The 13,697-nt window shown below is 36.5% G+C and overlaps 1 protein-coding gene across 4 annotated transcripts in view; it reads left to right on the top strand.

The window, feature by feature from the left end:
• Window positions 1–13,697, top strand: part of STRN (striatin) — a 106,944-nt gene that overhangs the window by 24,794 nt on the left and 68,453 nt on the right. For all 4 annotated transcript variants that reach the window (XM_012788425.3, XM_012788424.3, XM_012788427.3 and 1 more), the window contains exon 2: window positions 6,355–6,458. In XM_012788425.3, coding sequence (XP_012643879.1) covers window positions 6,355–6,458 — 104 coding nt within the window. The remainder of the gene's footprint in view (window positions 1–6,354; window positions 6,459–13,697) is intronic.

Here is a 13,697-nt window from a genome sequence, read left to right as displayed (position 1 = left end):
ACAAAAGTGTAAGTATATTTAAGGAATAAAAGGTTGTGTGCATTTACGAACTTGTAAAGTGAACCTGATTTACACCACCATAGCTAATAAAGAGATGCCTGATTTTTTAACATACTATATTATTACAATTATTGAACTTAATTAGTCTAATGGAAAAAGAGAAATCTGATTATACTTCTAAAGGGCATTTCTCTTATGTTTGAGGTTGAACATCTTTTTAGTATGTTTGAGTCTTTTGTACGTCCTTTCTGTCAACATGTCCTTTGTGTGTTTTTCTTCTGAATTCTTGCTCTTTTTCTTATTGATTTGTAGGTACTCTTTATGTTTTAAGGAAAAGAAACCCTTGTGATTTGTGATGTTACTTTTTTTATTTTGTTTTGACATTTGTCAGGAATAGTCTTATTTTTTATAATAGCTTTTCAGTAACTTTTTTATTGTTTTATAAGTTTTTATTTTCTTGAGGTCAAATTTATTAGTTTTTTATGGCTTTGGGTTTTGTCTTATTTTAAAAAGGCATTGCCAACCTTGAGATTATTAAAACAAAACAAACTCTACTTTTTCTTCTAATATTTTGGGGTTCACTAAAATTATTTTTTATCCATATGGCATTTGTTTTGATGTGAGAAATGTTTTCTAGATGGCTGCCCATCATTACTTATTGAATAATCTACCTTTCCCCCAATGATGTGCAGTACTACCTTTAGCTTATACTAAATTTCTATATATAATATGTTTGGGTTCGTTGTTGGATTGCTTTGTACCATATCTCTGTTCAGGCATCAGTGCCACTTTTTAAATGTAGAATTATAATGTTTTAAATTATATAGGGCTTTTAAAGAATTTTTTTGGTTTATTCTTGTTTTTCCATGTGAACTTTAGAATTATCATGTATGATTTTGTTTTTTAAGTCCTGCTAGTATTTTAATTAAGCTTGTATAACATTTAAAGATTAATTTAGGGAAAAATAAAATTATTGTAATGCTTAGTTTATTTATTTAAGAACATGGTATGTTTTTCTCATTTGTTCAAGTCATTTTTGGTGCCCCTTAGTAAAGCATTTAAAATTTTCTTTGTATAACTCCTATTTTTTCCTTCTAAAGCTTATTTTAGTCACCTTATCATTTTTTAAATTATAACTGGAATTGTTTTCTTTCATTATATCTTCTGTTTTATAAAAGCCCATGGGTTTTGGTTATTGTTGTTGTTGTTATTATTATTATCTTTGAGACAGGTTCTCACACTGTTGCCCAGACTGGAGTGTAGTGGCATGATCATAGCTCACTGCAACTGCCAACACCCAGGCTTAAGTGATCCTCCTGGCTCAGCCTCCTGAGTAACTAGGACTATGAACATGGGTCACCACACCTAATATTTTTGTTTGTTTGTTTGTAATGGTGGTGTCTCATTATGTCGCTCAGGCTGGTCTTGAGCTCCTGGCCTCAAGTGATCCCTCTGCCTCAGCCTACTAAAGTGCTGGGATTGTAGGCATGAGCCACCACATCTGGCCCAGTTTATTAATTTGATATGTAACTACTTTACTTAAATTCCTCTATTTTTTTAATAAATAATTTATAGTCTATTTTCTTGGATTTTCCCGGTATCCATTATCATTTGCAAATAATAACATTTCTTCTTTCTATTTTTATACTTATTTCTTTCTTGACTAAATTACGTTAGCCAATACCTCCAGAACAATGTTAAATATTTGTGGTAAAAAATGAACCTCTTGGCAGGGCATGGTTGCTCACATCTGTAATCCTAGCACTCTGGAAGGCCGAGGTGGGCGGATTGTTTGAGCTCAGGAGTTCGAGACCAGCCTGAGCAAGAGCAAGACCCCCATCTCTACTAAAAATAGAAATTAATTGGCCAACTAAAAATATATATAAAAAAAATTAGCTGGGCATGGTGGCACATGCCTGTAGTCCCAGCTACCCGGGAGGCTGAGGCAGGAGGATTGCTTGAGCCAGGAGCTTGAGGTTGCTGTGAGCTACGCTGAGGGTATGGCACTCTAGCCCTAGCAAGAATGAGACTGTGTCTCAACATAAAAAAAAAAAAAAAAAAGAACCTCTTGTTTTGTTCCTGACTTTATTATCAGTACTTCAAGAGTTTCCTTAATGCTAGCTTTTCAGTTGAGATTTTGTGTATCATATATTAAGGAAGTTGCATAGTTTTTGTTTCAAAATTTAAAAAGACTAAATTTGACTGGCTTTAAAAAAAAAAAAAAAGAAAAAAAATTTAAAAAGAAATTAAATCTTAAACTGACAGCAAAGTTGCAAGAGCAGTACAAAGAATTTTGTTTTCCCTGAACCATTTGAGGGCTAGGTGTCAACCAACCTGATGTCCCATTACCTCCCTCCTAATACTTAAGTGTTTAGTTTCCTCAACCAAGTGCTATCCTATGTAACCATATATAGCCATCAAAATCAAGAAATTAGCACTGACACATTACTACTAATTCTCAGCCCCCATTCATGTTTTGTTAGTTGTCTCAATAATGTCATTTTATAGCCAAATATAGATCAGAATTGTGTATTGCATTTGTTTTTCATATCTTTTTTAGTTTCCCTCAGTCTAGAACAGTTTTTCCTTAACTGTTAATTAACACTTTTGAAGATTATAAGAAAGTTAATGTAAAAAGTCCTTCAGTTTGAGTTTGCCTGGTTTCCTTATGGTTGATTTCAGGTTATGCGTCGTTGGCAGGAATGTCACAGAAGTATTTTGTGATCACAGAGGAATATCACAGATAGTCCTATGACTTTTCTTTGTTTTTCCAGGCATACCCATCTTCCTTGTAATCATTTTCTTAAACAATTTCTGAGCCTTTTTTTATATGTATTCAACCAATCTATTATGTAAATTGATAGGAGAAAATAGGGAAGTAGTTAGTGGGTTGGAGACTGAGTCACAGTAAAGATTTTAGAGTATCATAGGCTGAAGTTTCAGAATCATCTAGGACAAATGATGGTGGCAGAAATATAAAACTAGCCAAAGAGTACAGCGAGGACAAAATTGATAATTGATATTATTATTTGAATGTTTGATTGCTTTGATTAGATTATTACTTTTATTAAAGTCATTTTAAAGACTATATAGATTCTACTCCAAAGTATTATCTGCCCAAACAAGTTGAGCTGTCATTTCCTTTTGACAAGACTTTCATTTTTATCAACTTTATTTTTTATTATTTATTTATTTATTTATTTATTTATTTATTTATTTATTTATTTATTTTTTTTTTTTTTGAGACAGAGTCTCGCTTTGTTGTCCAGGCTAGAGTGAGTGCCGTGGCGTCAGCCTAGCTCACAGCAACCTCAAACTCCTGGGCTCGAGTGATCCTTCTGCCTCAGCCTCCCGAGTAGCTGGGACTACAGGCATGCGCCACCATGCCCGGCTAATTTTTTTTTTTTTTTTATATATATATATCAGTTGGCCAATTAATTTCTTTCTATTTATAGTAGAGACGGGGTCTCGCTCTTGCTCAGGCTGGTTTTGAACTCCTGACCTTGAGCAATCCGCCCGCCTCGGCCTCCCAAGAGCTAGGATTACAGGCGTGAGCCACAGCGCCCGGCCCATTATTTATTTATTTATTTAGAGACAGAGTCTCGCTTTGTTGTCCAGGCTAGAGTGAGTGCCGTGGCGTCAGCCTAGCTCACAGCAACCTCAAACTCCTGGGCTTGAGCGATCCTTCTGCCTCAGCCTCCCGAGTAGCTGGGACTACAGGCATGCACCACCATGCCCGGCTAATTTTTTTTTTTATATATATATATATCAGTTGGCCAATTAATTTCTTTATATTTATAGTAGAGACGGGGTCTCACTCTTGCTCAGGCTGGTTTTGAACTCCTGACCTCTAGCAATCCGCCCGCCTCGGCCTCCCAGAGAGCTAGGATTACAGGCGTGAGCCACCGCGCCCGGCCTTATTTATTTATTTTTGAGACAGAGTCTCACCCTGTTGCCCGGCTAGAGTGCCGTGGTGTCAGTTCAGCTCACAGCAACCTCAAACTCCTGGGCTTAAACAATCCTCCTGCCTCAGCCTCCCGAGTAGCTGGGACTACAGGCATGCACCACCATTCCCGGCTAATTTTTTTTTTTTTTTTTTTGAGACAAAGTCTCGCTTGTTGACCAGGCTAGAGTGAGTGCCGTGGCGTCAGCCTAGCTCACAGCAACCTCAAACTCCTGGGCTCAAGCAATCCTTCTGCCTCAGCCTCCCAAGTAGCTGGGACTATAGGCATGCGCCACCATGCCCGGCTAATTTTCTATATATATATTAGTTGTCCAATTAATTTCTTTCTATTTATAGTAGAGACGGGGTCTTGCTCTTGCTCAGGCTGGTTTCGAACTCCTGACCTCGAGCAATCCGCCCGCCTCAGCCTCCCAGAGTGCTAGGATTACAGGCATGAGCCACCGCGCCCGGCTTCGGCTAATTTTTTAAATATAATTTAGTTGGCCAATTAATTTCTTTGTATTTTTAGTAGAGACGGGTCTCACTCTTGCTTTGGCTGGTTTTGAACTCCTGACCTTTAGCTGTCGCCCACCTCTGCCTCCCAGAGTGCTAGGATTACAGGTGCGAGCCACCACGCTTGGCCCATTTTTATCAGCTTTAAATACATGTATCATTACTGTTCTGCTTAGGAAACATAATTATTTCATTGTAGAATATATAATTTCAAAAAGGTTTATGATCAATGAAGTATAAATAAATATTGTGGACTTTTGAGGCTTTTTCCTCTGAATACAATTGAATTGTTTTTAAACTACTTTTAATTATTTCAGTAAGATAAATATAATCTTTCTTTTAAATTGTAATGTAAATTTTAAGAGCTCATTGAAATGAAAACAAAAACGTAACACTGCAAGTATTTTGAAGGTTATTAGAAGCTTGGTAAGTTGGATTTTATGTTGATTGTGGTACTGAATGTGTAGAAATGAGTCTCAGTCAAACCAAGTAGAATTAAGTTTAATGCCTCACCAACTAGACCTTAGTTGGACTATCTCCCCAGTTCCTTTGGGATGTGGTATGGTCACCTTTAAATGTAAACTTCTTGCTTACTTAAATGGCAAGCACTGCAGATATATAAATAACATTGTTATCTATCTTTGGGGGTTAATATAACAGAAGTAAGAGGGGTGCATGTGAGAATAGTGAAATTGATATCTGTTCTTGAGGGCCCTTAAATGCCTGATTTTTTTTTTGAGACAGAGTCTCCCTTTGTTGTCCAGGCTAGAGTGAGTGCCATGGCGTCAGCCTAGCTCACAGCAACCTCAAACTCCTGGGCTCGAGCGATCCTTCTGCCTCAGCCTCCCGAGTAGCTGGGACTACAGGCATGCGCCACCATGCCCGGCTAATTTTTTTTATATATATATCAATTGGCCAATTCATTTCTTTCTATTTATAGTAGAGACGGGGTCTCGCTCTTGCTCAGGCTGGTTTTGAACTCCTGACCTTGAGCAATCCGCCCGCCTCGGCCTCCCAAGAGCTAGGATTACAGGCGTGAGCCACAGCGCCCGGCCTAAATGCCTGATTTTTAAATACCAAACTTTTAGAGGTATTGAGTTTTTATTCCACAGTTAGTGTTTGCTACCTTTCTTAAGTGGAAGGTATTATTTCATTTCTAAATTTTTTTTAATTATTTCGGAGAGCACCTCTTTTCCTAGCCCCTCTGTTTTACTGATGATAAAAGCTGTTCACAGTGTGCTTCATGTTAAAATGTAGGGTTTTAGTAATTCTTGTGGGGGGCAGGAATGGGCAGAAGGCCATTGTCTCTGATTTTCCTTTTTCCAACTTTAGTTTTCTGTGTTCCTGTGTATTATATTTCCCAAAAGAGCGTGGGACAAAGGGTGAGGATTAAGAAAAGGAAGCAATTCATTGTTTGTAGGGGAGGTCCAGGATAAAGTTGTTTAAGATAAGGAATCCCTCATAAAATTTAAGTATACGGTAAAGCTTTTGCAAGGGGATTATAAGAACTGATTTTACTTTCTCCCCTTTACTCTTTATAAGAAAGAAATCCTCTCAGTGGTGTAAAAGACAAACACTTGAGCATACTATACTGTACACCTTGCATATGTTTGTGTTTATATTGGTTGTTTTAGATTATAGACTCTTAAAGGATATGGACTACCAGTTGTAACATCCCTAGTCTGAAGTAAACTATATACAGATGTCCTTTTTTTTTTTTCCTTAAACTTTTTCCCCTTTGCAGCCAATGCTTTTTTATATTCTTCTATACTTTTTGATGATATGTAAAGGAAAATGTTTTTGCATCTTATTGTTCTAACTTCCAAAGGTTTTTCCTCGACTGAGTTTTAATAAAAGTTTATTTGGTCTAAATTGAGTTTTGTCTTTCCCCTACTCAGGCCCAGATTGCCTTCCTTCAGGGGGAAAGAAAAGGTCAAGAAAATTTGAAGAAGGATCTTGTGAGGAGGATCAAAATGTTGGAGTATGCTCTTAAACAGGAAAGGTAATTCAGTAAAATGAAAGTTTTTAGTAAAAGAAAAGTTTTCTTAAATGTTGGAATAATTTTTCCATCATTCCTAAAATCAAATTTTAATACTGTACACTCTTGAGTTCAGGCATATCAGTGATAAACATTTTTATGAATGGTTATAATATGTTAATTTTGTAATGAATAGTTTAATAATGATCAATAAACTGAAAAATTTTAGCAACATTTCTTTCCTACTCTTTCCTTTTTAAAGAAACATATTTGCTTTCTGAGCTATTAATACTCATTTCTTTTTAGAGTTTAAGCAGTTACTAAATTATAAAGAAAATTTCTATAGGGCTTATTCTCTTTTGCTGTCACTTAATATTACTCAATTTATTGTATTTTATTAAGAAAAAAAATTGCTGAGAATCTTTATAGACTTCTTTTTGTATTTTGTTTCTTTGCTCTCAGCTGTACCTGTCTCTTTAGAAACTAATTGTACCCTTCTACTTTGCTAGTGTTTAAGATACTCAGGTAACTAAATTTGGGTCACAAGTGAAGGAAAATAGGTCATGAATGAGAGTTTTGGAAGTTACATGAAATTAAATTTTTGTCTTAATGAATAGTCTGAATTTTTTGGTCAGCAGTCTAAGATGGTTTATTGTTTTAGATAATTGAGTTCTTGAAAGGTAATACTGGAATTCTCTATTTTGCTACTTTTTTGCTTTGTTTTTGATGATCACTATTTTTTATCATTTTTTTGAAGTTGATAAATGGGCTGTTTGCAAAATTACCATAAAATAGTATTTAGCAGAAGATATTTATAAATATTGAGAAATAGATAAAACTTTATTAGAACTTGTGTTCACTTTCCTATAGGATCTTTAAATGGCACAAGAGATTGAAAGCAGGTTGAGCTCAGTGAAAAGTGCTTCTTTTCATGCCTTGAGAGGTTGATTGAAAGTTGTATTGGTGAGAGGGAAAGAAAAACACTTTTAAAAATACAAAATTTGGGCCGGGCGCGGTGGCTCACGCCTGTAATCCTAGCACTCTGGGAGGCCGAGGCGGGCGGATTGCTGTAGGTCAGGAGTTCAAAACCAGCCTGAGTGAGACCTTGTCTTTACTAAAAATAGAAAGAAATTAATTGACCAACTAAAAAATATATATATACAAAAACTTAGCCGGGCATGGTGTGCATGTCTGTACTCCCAGCTACTCGGGAGGCTGAGGCAGAAGGATCGCTTGAGCCCAGGAGATTGAGGTTGCTGTGAGCTAGGCTGATGCCATGGCACTCACTCTAGCCTGGGCAACAAAGTGAGACTCTGTCTCAAAAAAAAAAATACAAAATTTGGGACTTTTTGAGATTTTTAGGTTGTCTAAATTGTAGACTTAACCAAAGTGAGAATAATAATATTAATAATGGCAACTGTTTGTTGAGTAGCTACTTGTACATTAGGCCCTGAGGCTTAAAACCTTAAGTCATTTGTGTAGAGTAGCAGAACTATATATAGAGAGCCTTGATTCAGATTTCTCAGGTCTTTCTGGTTCTGGAACCTGTACTCTTTACCAGTACATTATGTAATCTTATAAGACAGAAGACTTGAAATATATAAATACTAGAGTGACCAGGGGCAGAGTATGTGTGCATGTGTGTCTGGACTTGTGAACCACAGAAGTGCAGTGAATTATGATAAGTGCTATGGAGAAGTCTGCACAAGGTGTGGGTGGGGTTACAAAGAAGGGAGTTACTGCCATCTGGAAGATGGAAATAGAAAGGAAGACATAATTATAGGAGGTAAGGCTTGAACAGCATCAAATAAGAAGGTGCTTGCCCAACAGGCATGGTACAGGGAGTAGAGAGAACATGTTTGACATGAAACAAAGCAATTTGTTTTGTTCAGAAACTTGTAATCATTGTGAATGGAGAGTAATAAGATGTTAGTGATTTGATGACTGATAATGGTAGAGGAGGTAAGAGTTACATGGTGGTTGGGTGTGGTGGCTCATGCCCATAATTCTAGCACTTTGGGAGGCAGAGATGAGAGGATCACTTGAGGCCAGGAGTTTGAGACCAGCCTGGGCAACACAGCAAGACCCCATCTCTCCAAAACAGAAAAATTAGCCATGTGTGATGGCACTAGCTAGTAGTCCCAGCTATTCAGGTGGCTGAGACAGGAGGATCCCTTGAGCCCAAGAGTTTGAAGCTTCAGTGAGCTACACTCTAGCCCAGGCAGCAGCAAGACACTGTCTCAAATAAAAAAAAAAAGTCCCATCATGGACAGTCTTAACCATGGAGTTCAAACTTTAATCTTTTACATAACAGAGAACATGGAAAATTTTCAAAAAATTTTTATTCTAAAATGACCTCAAACTAATAAAATCGTTGCAAGGACTCTTACATACTCTTTACCCAGATTCAGTAATTGACATTTTGCTATATTTGCCGTATCATGCTTGCTCTCTTCTATATACATATTGCTTTTCTCCTATGTCATTTTTAATTAGTTTGCCCCTGAATACCTCAGTGTATATTTTCTAAGAGCAAGGACATTTCCTTATATGATCACAGCACATTAAGGAAATTTAACATTGATACGATTCTGTTCTGTAATATAGTCTATATTTAAATGTTCCAATAATATTTATAGCATTTTTATCTTGGTCCAGGATGTAGTCTAGGATCCAGTCTGGGAATATATATTGCATTTAATTGTTATGCACTTGGAAGGTTTTAAGCATGAAATATATTTTAGAAAAATCACTCTGATCACAATGTAGGGGATAAACTGGAAAGATCTGTTAACAAAGGCAGGAACATTGTAATAGTCTAAGATAAGAGATGATAACATAGTAGCTGCTATAATAGAGAGGCATCAGCTGTAAAAAATTTTAAGTACAATCCATAAAATCTAGAGATGATATAAAAAATTTGAGATGGTATAGAGAGTGAAGGAGAAAGATAGCTCAAGAATGACTCCGCCAGGTGCAATGGCTCATGCCCAAATCCCAGCACTTTGGAGTCCAAGGTGGGAGGATCTCTTGAGGCCAGGAGTTTAAAACCAACTGGGGCAGGCGGGGTGCGGTGGCTCACGCCTGTAATCCTAGCACTCTGGGAGGCCGAGGCAGGTGGATTGTTCGAGGTCAGGAGTTCGAAACCAGCCTGAGTAAGAGGGAGACCCCGTCTCTACTATAAATAGAAAGAAATTAATTGGCCAACTAATTATATAGAAAAAATTAGCCGGGCATGGTGGCGCATGCCTGTAGTCCCTCAGGACTTGGGAGGCTGAGGCAAGAGGCTTGCTTGAGCCCAGGAGTTTGAGGTTGCTGTGGGCTAGGCTGACACCACGGCACTCACTCTAGCCTGGGCAACAAAGCGAGACTCTGTCTCAGAAAAAAAAAAAGAAAAAACCCAACTGGGGCAAAATAGACCCCATCCCTGCAGGGGGAGAAAACATTAGCTGGGCATGGTGGCACGCATCTGTAGCTCCATCTACTTAGAAGGCTGAGGTGGGAGGAGGATTGCTTGAACCTTGGGATTCAAGGCTGCCATGACCTTTGATCATGTCACTGCATTCCTGGGTAACAGAGCAAGACCCTCTTTTTATTTAAAAAAAAAAAAAGAGTCCCAAGTTTTTGCTGGCTTGAAAGACTGAATTATGAATGCGAGTTTTCAAAGTTACCAAATAAATTAAAAATGAAGAATAAGGATTAAAGAGCAGGTATGGGTGGGGGACCCATGACTAGAGATATATATTTGGGAATCATCAATATTATTGTGGGTGAGGAACTAGTATTATGGAAAGAAAGGAGTTAGCAGCAGCCATAGGAAATAGAAATGTTTGAGGAGAAGGCAGAAAGAAGAGCCAACAAAGAAAATACTATTTTGGAAGTAAGCTAAAGAAGGGAGTTGAACAATTGAAAATGTTAAGCAGACTCTAAATAAGTTGTGTACTGAAAATAGTCATTTTTGGATTTGCCATTTGGGAGCTTGTTGGTACCCTTACCAATAACTTCAATGATGTAACAGGAACATATGCCAGATCACAAGGGATTAAGAGGTGAGAAGGATAACGTAGCAACAGATATAGTTGCTTATGTTTTTTTCCAAGAAGTTTGAAGAACAAGAGAGATAAAAATCTAGCTGAATCTAAGGAAGATTATTTTTTCTCTTCTTTCCCTTAACTAATGGGTTGCTCTCAGAAAAGAGTCCGTGATTTTGTATCTTTTTTTTTTTTTTGCATATTATGGGGGTACAGATTTTAAGGTTTCAATAAATGCCCTTCCCCCCCTTGATTTTGTATCTTTTGAAGTTTATGGAATGATTTGGGATTATTCCTGATGTAATGGCACTATTTAAGTATAAAATTAAGCATTTCTTTGTGGCCTGAAGCTCTAAAACATTTTTTTCTTTTATTTTTTCCACTCTGAAATTTTCTTTTTAATCCTTAATGCCAGGAATTTAAAAAAACTGTGGGGGCTCTATTTTAGTTCTTTTCATTCTGAAATTATTTCTCTAATACCTTAATGTCAGGAATTTAAAGAATTTTTAATTATTTCATAGATTCCGGGAGTACAAGTGTTTTTTTATTACATGGATGAATTGTATAATGCTAAAGTCTGTGCTCTTAGTGTATCCATCACCAGAATGGTGTATGTTGTACCCAATAGGTAACTTTTATCCCTCACCCTCTTCTACCCTCCTTTTATTTCCAATGTCCATTATATCACTTTATGACTGTATATACTCATTGTTTAGCTCCAACTTACAAGAGAGAACGTGTGGTATTTGTTTTTCCATTCCTGAGATTCTTCAATAAGAATATTCCATCCAAATTGCTGCAAAAGACATTATTTCATTTTTTTTGATGGCTGAGTAGTACTCCATGGTATATGTATACCACATTTTCTGTATTCATTCATCAGTTGATGGGCACTTAGGTTGATTCCATATCTTTGTAATTATGAATTTGCTGTAATAAACATTTGGGTACAGGTGTCTTTTTCATGTAATGACTTTTTTTCCTTTGGGTAGATACCAGTAGTGGGATTGCTGGATCGAATGGTAGGTCTACTTTTAGTTCTTTGAGGAAACTCCATACTGTTTTCCATAGAGGGTGTAATGTACTAAGTTACGTTCCCACCAGTAGTGTGTGAGTATTCCCATTTCAACACATCTGTGACAATGTTTATCATTTTTTGACTTATTAATAATGGCCATTCTCCCAGGGTTAGTATTGCATGGTGGTTGTAACTTTCATTTCTCTGATCATTAATGATGGTGAGCATTTTTTCATATGTTTATTGGCCATTTGTATATCTTCCTTTGAAAAAAAATATTATGTCTTTTGCCTACTTTTTGATGGGGTTGTTTTTTTCTTATTGATTTGTTTAAATTTCTTTGTAGATTCTGAATATTAGTCCTTTGTTGGTTGTATAGTACCATGCTGTTTTGGTTACTGTACCTAGTGTAATTTGAAGTAGAGTCTCTATTTATAGTAGAGACGGGGTCTCGCTCTTGCTCAGGCTGGTTTCGAACTCCTGACCTTGAGCGATCTGCCCGCCTCAGCCTCCCAGAGAGGTAGGATTACAGGCGTGAGCCACCACGCACGGAATGCAATTTTTTTTTTTTTTTTCTTTGAGACAGAGTCTCACTTTGTTGTCCAGGCTAGAGTGAGTGCCATGGCGTCAGCCTAGCTCACAGCAACCTCAAACTCCTGGGCTCAAGCGATCCTTCTGCCTCAGCCTCCTGAGTAGCTGGGACTACAGGCATGCGCCACCATGCCTGGCTAATTTTTTTTATATATATATCAGTTGGCCAATTAATTTCTTTCTATTTATAGTAGAGACGGGGTCTCGCTCTTGCTCAAGCTGGTTTTGAACTCCTGACCTTGAGCAATCCGCCCGCCTCGGCCTCCCAGAGAGCTAGGATTACAGGCGTGAGCCACCGCGCCGGGCCTAAATGCAATTATTTTTAACATCAACATTTAAGATGTGCATAGCATGCTCTGTTATATTCCTGGCACATTAGGTATAATAATATGCTTTGAAACAAAGCATGAGATTTCTTTAGTGTATTAAAATTATTAAACAATTTTTATGTTATTTTATCCACCAGAGGCCATGTGGGGGACCTAGCTATATATCAAATGTAGAGTTGTTAGACATGAGGTTGCTTATTTATCTGATAGAGAAAGAACAGTGAATAAGAAAGATTGTTAAATAGTGAGCGGAAGTGTTAAAACAATGGGAAAAAATAAGAGTGAGAAGGTATCTTAACATATTGTCTTCAAAAGGAAGACAATCATTAAACTTGAAGAGGGTTCTGTGAGAAAAATATTTTTTAGCAAATTTGACAATTCAGTAGGGAGACCCTGATTTATGGGACCTTAGCTTGTGGTAACCACAGTAGTTCTTTACATATTTTGTCTTTGTCTAATTTTTTATGAAATGTTAGCTGTTAATATGTTGTTATTTTTGTTACATTTATTTTGTAGAGTATTTTCTATTGCCAATTTTTGTAAATTCTGTTGTAGTTTTTCCTAAGACCACTAGAATGCACTATAATGCAGTATTTTGTGTTTGAAAATGTTTTTCTTTTTTTACATATATGTAAAAAATGTAAAATAAACTCTCTAAAATTTTGTTGTCACTATTACTTAAAAAGCTTTAATATCTGTCCTCAGGCTAGTTGTGTTCAGTTGCTGTTTTGACCTCTGGGAGATATTGTTATTTTGCCTTATGGTAAATGAAGTATGTTTCTGGAAAATGGAAAGATTGACATTTATGTTAAGAACCTTGTTACCTTACCTTTCTGGTAACTGCAAGTCAAATTAATGTCTTTAAATCTTACCCTATAATAATCTACATTATTACAAATAACATTGAAACAGAATAGGAAACGTTTAGTACAGTGATGAAATCTTTGTGGTTAAGGGATCATTGGGAATAGATGTTGTAGATAATTTGGACCAAACATATTTACTGAAAACTTTAAAAATACATAAATACACACACACACACACAGTTAATTAATCAAATAACAACAAAAATAGTCTCCCATCTGCCTCTATTCACTGATTTCCCTTCCTTAGGAAATCTTAACTGATATCTTATGTCATGTATCATTCCAGAAATATTCTATGTGTATGAATTATATCTTTTTAAACAACATATATGGAGGCATATTATACATAGTATTTTGTAACATTTTTGCTTAAGCTTAAGAGATCAATTCATATTAGCACACGAATATCCTTTTTCCTTTTTAACATG

The sequence above is a fragment of the Microcebus murinus genome, chromosome 3 (assembly GCF_040939455.1).
Source record: "Microcebus murinus isolate Inina chromosome 3, M.murinus_Inina_mat1.0, whole genome shotgun sequence".
In the NCBI taxonomy this organism is placed as follows: Eukaryota; Metazoa; Chordata; class Mammalia; order Primates; family Cheirogaleidae; genus Microcebus; species Microcebus murinus.
Note: the sequence above shows the minus strand (reverse complement) of the source record. Positions and strands in the feature narration are given on the sequence as shown.